This window comes from Globicephala melas, chromosome 11, assembly GCF_963455315.2.
Source record: "Globicephala melas chromosome 11, mGloMel1.2, whole genome shotgun sequence".
NCBI lineage: Eukaryota > Metazoa > Chordata > Mammalia > Artiodactyla > Delphinidae > Globicephala > Globicephala melas.
Genome location: NC_083324.2, coordinates 7977516 through 7992492, shown reverse-complemented (window position 1 = coordinate 7992492; position 14977 = coordinate 7977516). Strand labels below are relative to the sequence as shown.

Below are 14977 nucleotides of genomic sequence, written 5' to 3'. Positions count from 1 at the left end.
CATATTGTATGATCCTGTTTATATGAGATGTCCAAAACAGGCAAATCAATAGAGACAGAGTAGATCAGTAGTTGCCAGGAGCTAGCAGAGTTGGGAGGAACTGTGGAGTGACTGCTCATGGGGATGAGGTTTCTTTTCGGGGTGATGAAAATGCTCTAAAATTGTGGTGATGGTGGCACAACTTTGGCAACACAGTAAAAACCATTGAATTGTCACTTAAATGAGTGAATTGTATGGTATGTAAATTATATCTCAATAAAGCTGTTAAAAATTCACAATTAGCAGGTAGTTCCACTGGTCATGGGTGTATTGGGTGTGTGTGTGTGTGTGTGTGTGTGTGTGTGTGTGTGTGTGTGTGTGTGTGTGTGTGTGTAGACATATATACATGCATAACTAATTAAAGTGTGGAAGCATATAAGAGCCTACTTTAAAAGAAATTCAATGGTTTAATAACCCTCTCACAGTTCAGTGATGCCTGTAAGTCTGTCTGAGGCCAACACCTCCAACAAACTCATCCTGTTTTGCACACTCTCACCACAAGATAAAAATACATCTGGCTGCCATGTGTCTCCCCTTTCATTTTCCTCCATTCCACCCTCCACTCCAAATTTATTAAAATGTCCCATTTCATCCTGGCATTCCAGAACATTCGGGCATCTCGTGACTATGCTTAAAAACTCACTCTTATTTCCCTGAACTCTGTTTCTCCTCCGTTTCTACCCTGTACTCTGATAAGTTTTGTGTTTAAAAACAAACACTACCCAATGAACTTACAGGAATGGCCTGATCCAGAGTAACTGTGCAGCAGAGCCACAGTCTTGCAGAAACTCAGGCTACCGTATGTTCTGCCTTTACCCAACTCGGGAAAAAACTGATCCCGATCTGATCTTGAAAATGTTCGGGGCAAAATGAGAAGATTTTCCCTTCCTAATACTTGATTCTGAATAACCTGAAGCTGTTTTCCAGGAACCCTAGGAAAGCAGAGGGTCCTTGGGTATATTCTTCTCATAAAAAAATTTCTTCTTAATTTGATATTTTAGACTAGACATAATCTATCATTCTAGAGTACTGTGAACAATTTTTAAATGAACAAATACCAAAGATTCAATAACATGTTGCTGTTAGCATTTAAAATGGGTACAATTCATTCAGAAGGCAACAACACCGCCTACCAAGGTCAAAATGATGCTAAAGTTAAGGGAGTAATTCATTAGAAACAAAAGACTTCCTATAGGGAGAGCTCTACCACAGCTTTAGGTGTGTAAGTATAAAAAACACTGGGGAAGATGTAGAAATACAATAGAAATTTAAAAGTTTGGCCAATTATGGTACAGAAACCCAACAGAATGCTGCATCTACTAAAAAAAGTTATAAAGATGAGGTAGAAACATGGGTAGCATTTATCATATAAAGTGAATGGTGAGAACACAAAATGGTAACTATAACACAACACTATGTCATCTTTCAAAAACACATCATCTTCTTAAATTGTCTTTTAAAAATTTTGGAAAAATGACTCACCTCCAAATCTCTCATTGTAAAAGGTTCCCCATCCATTCTATTTGCTCAATTAAATTTTTCTTTCTTTTGTCTTTCTGGCCACCTCTACTTTCTAGTATAGCTGTGTTTATCTCCTTCACTCATTCTTTTGATAAAAATTTCACTGCCAGTCAGGCTCTCTTTTCTAACTCTAGGAAAAATATCTATATAAAGGCTACATTTGCAGCAACATGGATGGACCAAGGCATTGTCATACTGAGTGAACTAAGTCAGACAGACAAAGACAAATACCGTATGATATTGCTTATATGTGGAATCTAAGAAAAGGGTACAAACGAACTTATCTACAAAAGAGAAAAAGAGTTACAGATGCAGAATATAAACTTATGGTTACCACGGGATAAGGGGGAGGGGGAAGGGATAAAGTTGGAAGACTGGGATTGACATACACACACTACTATATATAAAATAGATAACTAATAAGGACCTACTGTATAGCACAAAGAACTCTACCCAATACTCATAATGGCCTATATGGGAAAAGAATCTAAAAAAAGAGTGTATATATGTGTAACAGATTCACTTTGCTGTACAGCAGAAACTAACACAATACTGTAAATCAACTATACTCCAGTAAAAATTTTAAAAAATTTTTTAAAAAAAAAAGCCTACAGAGCAGAAGACAAAGTCCCCAGTGACTGCTGCACTTACGCCCCACATCCTGCCCTGATCCCTCTGTGAACCCTACAAAGCGCAGGAGACAGTGGAAGGAGATGAGGAATGGCACCAGGCCTCAAAGCTATTTTCTGGCTACTTGTGCTGGTCTCTTAGCATGCACAGAAAACAGAAATTTAAAATAATCAACTACTGCAAGTTTCTTACCTATTGCATGACTCTGACTCTGGTGAAGAAAGAGCTTCCTCTTGAATATCAGTACAGCTGGAAGAATCATCTGGTCTGTCAGGCTCTAGTTTCCCTGGGGAGTCCAGCTTTGACTGAGGGAAGTGGTTTGTTACCGAGGGTATATCTGAGAATTTCATTTTATTATCTTCCTGTCCTAAAAAGGAAAAAAGAAATGAAAGAAAGAAAGAAAAAAAAGAAACATTTAAGAGTACCTTCAAATTTACAACCTCTGTGTATTTATTATTTCCACAACATTTAATATTCCTATTTGGTAAAATAGGAGTTTATGGAACACTGATTCCAAAACTCTAGTGACAGCCAGAGAGTAAGAATTAGCACTACACTGGTGCTATCTGGTTATACTGTCCACCCAATGTATTTCCAGATTAATTAATTCAAAAATAAAATGTTCTTTAAAACCAGGAGCAGGGAGAACCTTATAATTCTAATGAGGCTTTTATTTACAGTATTACTAAAGAATTCCTGAATATTTCACAGATCAGAGAAGAGTGATAAACATAAGAAACATGACAAAAAAGGATTAAAGATTCAATTAATAAGAGAAGCACAATATTTGTCACTGACTGCTGAATGGTAGTGAATCCATCTGGACATTTTTCTAAATCTGTTACATAGAATCTAATATTCACTGGGGAAGAGAAAAACTAATAAGACATAACCAATATATCCGTTTGATCCAACACATGTCACATTTTTACACATCCCTTATCATATTCTCACTTTCCGAGGTCTCTTACTGCAGATAAAGATAAAGGCCCAGGAAAGCTGGGGGGATGCAGACACAGTGTATGCAGGAAGATGACATGCAGATGTGACCAAATATCTGTGAATATGAGTGCAGAAAATCATCTCTGTGCAGGATTCTTCAGTGTCCAGGCCCCTCCCTCACGATGTGTTTCAGGGCTCTGCTGGGACTTCACTTGTGCTGGCTTTAAGATTCAGGGACCGAGTGAGTTCTTGACATGCCTGACACGTGCTACTGGGATAGAGCCCCCTTTCATGGGTTTGCTCACAGAGAAGAAGAGCTTTCACATATCACTCATGCACTTGTGGAGACAAGTGACCTTTAACAAAGGACACCAATGAGAACTGTCAAGGTTTTGTTATAAAGATAAAGTTTATGGAAAAAGAATAAGATTCTTCAAACAAACAAACAAAAACCTTTCCAACTCCATATGGTCAAGATTGTTCCAGAAACAATTATAAGTTTTTGTTACCCTCGTGAACAGCCTACATCACACAAGAGTACAATTTCTAAAAATAAGCTCCTGATGTTGTCTGGCTTTCGCTAAGCCTGCTCATTACCAAAACAAAACTGTACCCTCTAATGTTCACCTGGGAAAGGGAAACATGCAGTCAACTAAAAGGACCATCCAGGATCTCTAGGATATTCTCTTGTAAACAGACACCTAGGACCAGTTGAGAGGAATCAATCACCCAGTAAACCCGGTGAACCCAGGCAACTCTATCACTCAGCTGGCTGGGAGAATGCAATCAAGCCGGCAAACCACGGAGCAGGAATCCAACATAAAACTACCTTTTATTTTTGCACCTGATTTATATTCTTCTCTTACTTCTTCCCCTCTTATATAAGCTTCTACAGGATAAATTCCCTCTTGCAGACAAATATCATTCAACAACTGGGGGCAATGGAAGTCAGTTATCCTTCATATCTGCCCATGGATCTCAGGACGGAACTCCAAATAAAGCCGAAAACATGAGGCCCCGACATTAAATCTCCCTAAAGAAACGTAAAGTAACAAAAACAGATGAAGGTTTTACTTAACAGGACACATACCTTGTTCACTTATATTGGCACTTTAATGAGCAAGTTTACTCTAAAGAGCAAAAGTTACACTGGTTGTATGATGCTATAAAAAGCCCAACCTGGGCTTCCCTGGTGGCGCAATGGTTGAGAGTCTGCCTGCCGATGCAGGGGACACGGGTTCGTGCCCCAGTCCGGGAAGATCCCACATGCCACGGAGCGGCTGGCCCTGTGAGCCATGGCCGCTGAGCCTGCGCGTCCGGAGCCTGTGCCCCGCAACGGGAGAGGCCACAACAGTGAGAGGCCCGCGTACCGCAAAAAAATAAAAAGCTCAACCTTTCAGTCTGTGCCAGTCTGTCTGCCTCTCTCTCACACTCCACACCCCTCCCAGACACACGCGTTCATGCGCAGCTATCTACCAGCAGCACTCATCGCTGAACCCCAGACAGAGCAATACTCATGTGCACATACACAAAGAATACACCACCCCTGACTACAAGCAATCAATCATTTTCAAAAGAGATTCAGCCAATAAACGAAAATATTCTCTTAATCCGAGATATTAAGCCAGATTTTCTCAGGACCTCAACTACTCTCTGACAACGTCCTTTAACAACTGCATGAACAAATTTAACTTGTTCACAAAGACCATAAAGTATATACTTATACTCAGGCAGTAACCTACTACATGACACCAAAAGAACTGAGGACAAAAATAAAGAATGTTATAGCACTGAAAGAATAAAACACTTAGGGCTTCCCTGGTGGCGCTGTGGTTAAGAGTCTGCCTGCCGATGCAGGGGACGTGGGTTCGTGCCCCGGTCTGGGAAGATCCCACATGCCGCGGAGCGGCTGGGCCCGTGAGCCATGGCCGCTGGGCCTGTGCGTCCGGAGCCTGTGCTCTGCAACGGGAGAGGCCACAACAGTGAGAGGTCCGCGTAACGCAAAAAAAAAAAAAAAAAAAAAAAGAATAAAACACTTAGAAATAAATCTAACCAAGGAGGTGAAAGACTTGCATGCTGAAAACTACAAAACATTGTTGAAAGTAATTTTTAAAAAGACAAAAATGAATGACAGACATCCTGTGTTCATGGAACAGAAGACTTAATATTGTTAAGATGTCAACTAACCAAAGCAACTAATCAATGCAATCCCAATGGCACTTTTTGCAGAAATAGAAAAATCCATCGTAACATTCACATGGACTCTCAAGGGAACCAAATGGCCTAAACAACCTTGAAAAGGAAGAATATAGTTGGAGGACTCATACCCCAAGAGTTGGAGGACTCCAACTCTTAAATTTGTTACAAAGCTATGGTAATTAAAACAGTATAGCACTGGCATAAGGATAGACATACAGACCAATTAAATAGAACACAGAGTACAGAAATAAACCCTCACATACATGGTCAATTGATTTTCAACAAGGATGTCAAAAGCATTCAACAGAGAAAGGACAAATGGTGCTCTTTTTAACAAATGGTGCTCAGAAAACTGCATTATCTACATGCAAAAAGATGAAGATGGACCGTTACTTACACCATATACAAAAATTAACTCAAAGTGGACCACAGACCTAAACTTAAGAGCTAAAACTATAAAACTCTTCGGAGAAAACACATAGGAAAATCTTCATGACACTGATTTTGCAACAACTTCATGGCTATAACAGCAAAAGCACAAGCAACAAAAGAAAAAATTGATAAACTGGTCTTCATCAAAATAAAGCACTCTATGCATCAAAAGATACTATCCTGAAAACAAAAAGACAACCCAGAAAAAAGCTGAAAAATATTTGCAAACCATATATATAATGGATTAATATTCAAAATTTTTAAAGAACTCTTAAAACTCAACAACAAAAAAATAAACAAGCCAATTAAAAAATGGGCAAAAGACTTGAACAGACATTTCTCCAAAGAAGAAAAACAAATGGCCACTAACCATATAAAAAGATGCTCAACATCATTAGTCATTAGAAAAATACAAATCAAAAAACCACAATGAGATACAAATTGACATCTACCAAGGTGGCTACAGTAAAAAAAAAAAAAAAAAGGAAAATAACGAGTGTTGACACACATATAGAGAAATTGGAATCCTCAAGCATTGCTGGTGGGAATGTAAAATGGTGCAGCCACTATGGAAAATAGTTTGGTGGTTTCTGAAAAGGTAAACAAAGAATTACTATGTGAACCAGAAATTCCATTGCTAGGTACATATCCAAAAGAATGGAAAGCAGAGACTTGAACAGATACATGAACACCAATGCACACAGCAGCATTATTCACAACTGCCAAACGGTGAAAATAACCCATTACAGAAGAATGGATAAACAAAATGTGGTATATAGATACAATGGAATTCATCCATAAAAAATAATGAAATTTTGATATATGCTACAACATGGGGACCTTGAAAACATTATGCTTAATGAAATAAGCTGACAAAGAAGGACAAATAATATATGATTCCACTTATATGAGGTACCTAGAATAAGCAAATTCATAGACACAGAAAGTAGACCAGAGATTACCAAGAAATGGTGGGGAAAGTGGAAGAGTTATTATTTAATGGGTACAGAGTTTTCACTGGAAATGATGAAAAAGTTTTGGGTGTAATAGTGGTGATGGTGACACAACACCGTGAATGTACTTAATGCCACTGAATTGTACATTTATGAATGGTTAAAATGATAAATATGTTTTGCTTATTTTTATCACAATAAAGACAAAATAATAAAGAATTTTCTTGTGCACTTTCCTCCATTATGATTGTTTTTTTGTTCACTGGCCCAAAGTCCTGGCAACACAAATATAATATCAATCTCAAATTTTAAAATGGGTTGAAATTGGAATGTGCTGTGTACTAGCCTTAGATATTTTAGCAGAACATTCCATCCAAAGTTATTACCAGCGACCTATAATAAAAATAATTTATTCTCTTTGTAGAATACCTAAGGATCTGCAGCAATAAATCCTATACCTCAAGCTTAAACAACTAAAAAACTTCTGATTTCTCATTAATAGAAAGGAAGACAGATTTTAGAAACTGTGTCTTCAGGACATCTCCACGATCATTCTTCCCAGAGTAATAAACCTAGTTTACATCCAACAACTGCTATATGTCTAAAAATACTTTTTTGCCCATTTCAAATACCAATTAAGTCCAAAGTAAATTCCTTTGTTTTTTTAATTTGATATTAAAAATTTAAAAATTCCATATACTTCTGTTTTTAGTTAAAGTCTCTTACCCACGCATACAGATAATAGCTTTTCTGTAGATTCATCTTCTTCTTTTACTTTTTTTTTGGACATTCCAACAGTTTTCTTATATCCTTTTTTGGCTTGATCCACCAGACGCTGAAATTCATTCTGATGTTTTATACCTGAAATTCAAAAGATCTTCTCAGTAAATCAAGGACTATAAAAGTTACATGTCTACAACCAATGGACTGAACACCAAGAATAACACAAGCTTGCTCAAGAACAGCACCCTTTGGACACACTTACAACGAATTTAAAAGGCCTGGGGAGCTGAGGAAGCATTCTTTTATATCTTCCCCCTTCCTCAGATACAAACTTGAAACATGATATTCCTAGTTCGCAACTGTAGTTTCTTCCCATATCCCACTCTTTTAAAAAGGCTTTTCTTTTTGCCGTACGCGGGCCTCTCACTGTTGTGGCCTCTCCCGTTGTGGAGAACAGGCTCCAGACACGCAGACTCAGCAGTCATGGCTCACGGGCCTAGCCGCTCCGCGGCATGTGGGATCTTCCTGGACCGGGGCACGAACCCGTGTCCCCTGCATCGGCAGGCAGACTCTCAACAACTGCACCACCAGGGAAGCCCTAAAAAGGCTTTTTGATAAGAGCATGAAAGATGCTGTTTTCTTAAATATAACCAAAAGACACCATTCTAACTTTCCAGACACAACCGAGTACTAAGAGGAAGAACACTAACTGAGTATAAAAGCAGAAGCTTCTAGGAAAGTTGGATAAAAACATAGGATATCTACTTTAATTTCCCCTTTTTCCTTCACATTTCTTGCCTGTTTCCTATCAGAATCCCTTTAATAATCTAAGATCCCCACCACCACCAATCTACCTTATCTTAGGATATTATAATTAACCAATCTTAATTTACTACTACTTTAACACCTCTGAAGATAATTTAAGCCTGACCTCCAGGTCACCATTATTAGTGTACATTAATTTACTCAATAAAGAGTGGCTGTTCGTCATTCGACCATGGACTTGAACACATCTATTTGTGACTCTGAACCATGGTTCAAACAGCTGAGGCTGTACTTACTTATCTAGCAACCTTAAACACTTAAGTCATGGTCCAAAATGATGTTGTAGATCCTATAAAAATACATTTTAGAAAGATTCATACTGCAAGTAGTTAACACAAAGTTTTGAGACTGTTTTCCTCCAGTAACCATCATATTCCCTGTAGTTATTCCCATGAATAACTGGGTTTAGGGGAAAATTTGTGCTTCGGCTGAAAACTATGCATTTTCTAGAGCCACCCTTCCAGGATTCCAGTCATCCACTGCCCTTGAGCTAGGTTACAGTTCTGTAAATTGTAGATAACCGAGCACAATGGAAAACAATTCTTGTCTATAGACAAGCAGAATCCTGTCTGGTGAAGGTTCGATTGACTTCCGTCCCCCTCTGGAAAAAGCCAGTTTTCCCTCCATTTGCATATTCATTTCAATATTCCTGATCTATACATGTGACTGTTCTTTGGACATTAGGGACAGAATGCTCCTAATTCCAACATATTTATGTGCATGGTATGTGTATGAAAACTCCCAGTGAAACTAATGTGTTGGGTTGCAAAGTGTCTGGTAAATTTTAAATAAGAGACTGGTTAAAATTTCAGCAAAATATAAGCTTCCCGTAAAGATTACTAGAAAAAATTAGCTCTTCAGAAATAGGTGAGATCTCATGTAGAATACAAGCTAGGTGATTTCTTTTAAGTCCTATTTAACTCTATACATTTGAGAACAATTACTTTGTACTTGTTCAGCTCCCCAGAATCAATGGGCTACCACCACTGCCATCCTTATGTAGTTTGTGTTAGGCAAGGGTAACACAGCACTATGGGGTCGACATAATTTAAGCAGATCAGCCTGGGCCATTCTGCTAGTAAGGCTTCTCCTGCTAGTAAGGCTCCTCCGTTGTGTACTTATGGATTGTGGATTTAGAATGACTCAGGAAACTTGCTAAAGTCATCTCATAACAGCTAAGGAGGCTTAATGACTTTATCTTCTAAAGTAATAAAATCCCAGGTTTAGAAGAGATTTTCTTTTTAAATCTAATTACCCCTACAGCTAGGCTGGAAAGCAAAAAGTAAATGGCAACCACAGCTTTGGCTTTGGCCCAAGAAGTCCAATAACCCCTCAAAAAATGAACAATGCCAAGAGATTATCACTAATAAAATTGTTCCCACGCATTTCTCCACCTCATTTTAGGAGTTCTGCCATTTGGCAAGGAGAACTTTAGAGTTTAAAGTCTCAGTTCTGCTGGCTCAATGCCCTGAATTTACCTCTTAAAAGTTTTAAGTGGTTCAGACAATGGTAGGAGCTGACGAATAAGCCCACATTGAACCAAGGCATACTCTTCAAGATTTTTAATACTTGAATCATACCACCCTTTCTGCCTCACCAAGTTGAAATACCATCATCTTTTCTAGTGCCAAGTCAAGCCCTTCATGCCCTCACCACCTCACCTGCTCTTTTTTTAGAGCAGCGTTTACAGCCAGAGTATCTCTGGGTCTGCCCGTGAACCCAGGGGTGCACCAAAACCAGGATCCCGAGAGTGGGACAGACTCTAGCCTCTAAAGTGATGTCACTGAGATACATACTCATTTACTTTAAGTCACAGAGTGAGTCTGAAGTCAGTGTCTCCCAAAGTAAAATCTCACGTCTTTTTTTCCGGAACTACCTATGACACCCACGCAGCAAACACGGATGAAGAACAGATTAACACTAAAGGCTAACATTCACTCAGGATTCATTCATTTAACCTGAACTGACTAGCCTCACTTTAAATTCATGACCGTAAGTCTCAAACAAGCACTCGGCACTATCGTACAACTTTTCTACATTTCTCAAGTAAACTTTCCTTTACAATTCTCCAAAATGTCGACTTCATACTTTCTCCAAACCTCCAACACTCCCTTCTCAGTTGGGCTCACACTACTTTGAAACTACAGAAAAGTTCTAACAGGAACTCTGTCGTCTTCCAACTACCACTACTTCATCTGTGCACACATGATGTATCTTCCTGGCAGTTAGCATGAAACGGTGATCCTTGCTGCAATTAAGGGCCAACTGCTAATTTATGCTCTGGATGCCATCACTAAGGCCTTCTTACAGTATGTGATACATCCTGTAATACAGTGATACAGTATGTGCAATTATCCTTTACTCTATCATCTATTCCCCCTCTCTTGTGAATCTTTCCCACTGCATACAAATAAGCCTAGGACGGGACCGTGCTTTTGAAACAGAGTGTGGGTTGTGAAAACAACTTAGTAGATCCAGACCAGCATTTTTTTCTTAAAACAATAATAAGAATAGGATGGGGCTTCCCTGGTGGTGCAGTGGTTGAGAGTCCGCCTGCTGATGCAGGGGACACGGGTTCGTGCCCCGGTCCGGGAAGATCCCACATGCCACGGAGCGGCTGGGCCCGTGAGCCATGGCTGCTGAGCCTGCACGTCCGGAGCCTGTGCTCCGCAACGGGAGAGGCCACGGCAGTGAGAGGCCCGCGTACCGCAAAAAAAATGAATAGAATAAAAAGTGCCAGAGTGCATTAAAAATGGAAAGAGGAAACAACCAAGAAGTCCTTTGTTAGGTTAATGGATAATAAACTGTGGTACATCCAGAGAGTGGAGTGTCATTCAGCTCTAAAAAGAAGTAAACTATTGGGACTTCCCTAGGAGCTCAGTGGTTAAGAATCCGCCTGCCAATGCAGGGGTCATGGGTTTGAGCCCTGGTCCAGGAAGATTCCATATGCTGCGGAGCAACTAAGCCCGTGCACCACAACTACTGAGCCCGCATGCCACAACTACCGAAGCCCATGTGCCTGGAGCCCATGCTCCGCAACGAGAAGCCACCGCAGTGAGAAGCCCACACACTGCAATGAAGAGCAGCCCCCGCTCACCGCAACTAGAGAAAGCCCGCACGCAGCAACAAAGACCCAACGCAGCCAAAAATAAATAAAATAAAATAAATAAATTTATAAAAAAATAAAAAAATAAAAATCTAGATGTGGACATATGCTTTCACTTCTGCTGGGTAAATAGCTAGGAGTAGAATTACTGGTAGGTAGGTTTATGTTTCCATTTATAACAGACTACTAAACTGTTTATCTAAGTGGCTGTATCATATTGCATTCTCACCAGCAATGTATAAGAGTTCCATTAGCTCTACATCCTGGCCAACACTTGGGATTACCCTTTCTTTCTTTCTTTTTTCTTTTTTGCCATTAAAATAACCATATCTTTTCATGTGGTTATTTGGTATTTGAGTATCTCCTTCTCTGAAGATGTTTAAATATCTGCGCTTTTAAAAAATACATCCTAGGACTTACTGAATTTTAAGAGTTCTTTATATAATACAGATACTAGCACTTTGTCAAATATAAATTTTACAATATTTTCTCACAATCTGTGACTTGCTTTTTCATTTTCGTTTTTCTCTTTTTTTTTTTTTTTTTTTTTGCCGCACCATGCAGCATGTGGGATCTTAGTTTCCCTATCAGGAATCGAACCCACGCCCCCTGCAGTGGAAACATGGAGTCTTAACAACCAGACCGCCAGGGAAGTCCCTTCATATTTGTCTTCTGAAGTGTAAAAGCTTTTGTTTTAATGAAATATAATTTATCACTTTTTTCTTTTTCTTTTACGATTCATACTACTTGTGAAAGATGATCATGTCAACTGTGAACAAAAAGTCTTATTTCTTCCTTTCAAATCTGAGTATTACTTCTCTTTCTTGCCTTATCACACTGGCAAGGACCCACGGTACAATGCTGAACAAAAGTGGTAAGAATAGACTTCTCTACCCTGTTCCTAGTCAGAAGAGAAGCATTCAATATTTTACCATTAAATATGATGTTAGTTGTAGGTTTTTCAGATATCCTATACCAGAGCGGTCCCCAACCTTTTTGCACCAGGGACTGATTTCATGGAAGACAAGTTTTCCACAGACCGGGGTTGGAGGATGGTTCAGGTGGTAACGGGAGCAACGGGGAGCGGCAGATGAAGCTTCACTCGCTCGCCCGCCGCTCACCTCCTGATGTGTGGCCTGGTTCCTAACAGGCCGTGGACTGGTACCGGTCCACAGCCCAGGGGTTGGGGATCCCTGCTATACCAGATTTAATTTAAAAAATTTAAATTTTTAAATTAAAGAATTTAAAAAATTTTAAATTAAAGAATTTAAAAAATTCTCATTTAGTGAGAGTTTTTATTACTAATGGGTGTTCAACTTTGACATATACTTATTCTGCATCTACCTATAAAATTATAGTGGTTTTTTTCCCACTCTGTTAATACACAGAATTATATTGATTAATTTTCTAACATTAAACCAATCTTGCATTCTTAGGATAAATTCCACTTGGTTATAATGCATTATCCTTTTTATGTTGTGCTGGATTTGATTTACTAAAATATTGTTAAGAATTTTTGCATCTATGTTCATGAGGAATATTGGTCAGAACTTTTTATTATACTACCCTTGTCTGGTTTTAACTTTCATGGAAACTTTAGCTTCATAAAATGAGGTAGGAAGTATTCCTTCCTTTTCAATTTTTTAGAAAAAATTTTGTAGAATTGGTATTATTTCCTTCCTTATGTGTTTCATAGAATTCACACCAGCGATGCCAACTGGATCTGGAGTTTTCTTCCTGGGGATGCAAATTCAATTCATTTACTAGATATAGGGCTATTCAACCTTATCTATTTCTTCTTGAGTAAGGTTTGGTAATTTGTGTCTTTCAAGAAACTTGTCCATTTCATGTATGTTTCCACACTGACTGGCATGAAGTTATTCATAATATTCCCTTATTGTGCTTTTAATATCAATAGGATACTTAGTAATTCTCCCTCTTTTATTCCTGATATTGGCAATTTGTGCTTTCTCTCTTTTTGTCCTAATCAGGCTTGCTAGAGGGTTCCCAATTTTGTTGACCTTTACAAACAGCTTGTGGTTTCATAGATTTTCTGTTATTTTTCTGTCTTCAATTTCACTGATTTCTGCTCTTCACTGTTACTCTCCATCTGCTTACTTAGGATGGAATTTGCCCTTCTTTCCCTAGTTTCTTAAGATGAAAGCACAGATAACAAATTTAAAACCTCTTCTCTTTTCTAATATAAGCTTTTAATGCTACACATTCCCTTCTAAGCATTGCGTTAGCTGCAACACACATCGCTATGATGTCCTTTCATTCAGTTCAATTCATTCCCTAATCTGCATTTACCTCAGCCAGAATATTTTTCAATTCAAGTATGTATGTCATCTAAGGAATTCCATTTGTTTTTTTTGTTTTTGTTTTCGTTTTTTGGCCACACTGTGCGCCTTCTGGGATCTAGTTCCCCAACCAGGGATCAAACCCGGGTCAGTGAAAGCGAGGACTCCTAACCACTGGACTGCCAGGGAACTCCCTTTTTGGTCTTTTTTTAATACTGTCCATTTCTCAACTCAGCATGACCCTCCCTCATTCTTCCTTCTTCTAAAGAACATATTTGTAAATGTTGTTTAAACAGTTTTATCTACTAGTTTCATCGTCTCTGTCATTGCTGGGTCTGGTTCTATTAATTGATTTTTCTCTTTTCTAGGATGTTATTTTTTTGCTTCTTTGGATTCCTGGTAATTTCAATAGGATATTGTTAATTTTATATTGTTGTACCTATTTAGTGATTATTTTGAGGTTTCCCCACCTGGGACCTTAAAGCTGCCTGCAAGCTGCTGGACCTGTAGAGCTCACCATCTTATTTGTTTTCTTTCTCTCAGGGGAAACAGTCCTGTGCTACCTTTTTCCAATATCTGAAAATCTACTGATTTATATATTTCATCTGGTTTTCTAGCTTTTAAGGGAGAAAAGTAAATACAGTCTGTTATTCCATCTGGGCTAGGAGTAGAAATCTCCATTTACTTTGATTTTTCTGTGCTGGGAAAGTTATCTTTTTACCAAAATATGCCATTTATGATTTATGTTACTATAATGAACTTATTGTTGTTTTTAAATAAGTTAATAAATATTTTTGAAATTTCTCGGTTTTAATTTTTCTTAGACCCATGTGTTATTTGGAAGTGTATTATTTAGTTTCCAAATATTGGTGATCTTCCAGAGGGCTTTGTGAACAGACTTTGTGCACTGAATGAACTCACAAGGTGACCTTCTGCAGACCCCCGGGGTTCTCTCTTCAGTGCAACTTTCTCTTCTCCGCACTCTGTCTTGCAAACTTCAGCTCCTTCAGTTTCTCTGGTCTTTCTTTCTCCTTAACTCAGAGCCCCCCAAGCTCTGCCTAGGATCTCCCTGCCCGACACGGAGCCTAGAAACTCTATCATAGGGCTCGTATAATAAATTTTTCCATCTCTCAGAGATTCCTGTCCTTTGTTACCTAATGTCTAACGTCTTGAAAACTATTTCATATGTTTTGTCCATTTACAGTGGTTGTTTGTTGTTTTTGGGGGGGGGGGCGGGGGGGTTGTTATCAGGTCCCAGTTATTCTGTCTTGGCCAGAAGCAGAAGTCCCCCAAGCTTTAATCTGTAA

The 14977-nt window shown here is 38.7% G+C and overlaps 1 protein-coding gene across 5 annotated transcripts in view; it reads right to left on the bottom strand.

The window, feature by feature from the left end:
- The window catches only part of RAD18 (RAD18 E3 ubiquitin protein ligase), a 118153-nt gene that overhangs the window by 33499 nt on the left and 69677 nt on the right, over positions 1-14977 (bottom strand). For all 5 annotated transcript variants that reach the window (XM_060307521.1, XM_030840668.2, XM_060307520.1 and 2 more), the window contains 2 exons: positions 7443-7577; positions 2383-2557 (listed from right to left, as the gene is read on the bottom strand). In XM_060307521.1, coding sequence (XP_060163504.1) covers positions 2383-2557; positions 7443-7577 — 310 coding nt within the window. The remainder of the gene's footprint in view (positions 1-2382; positions 2558-7442; positions 7578-14977) is intronic.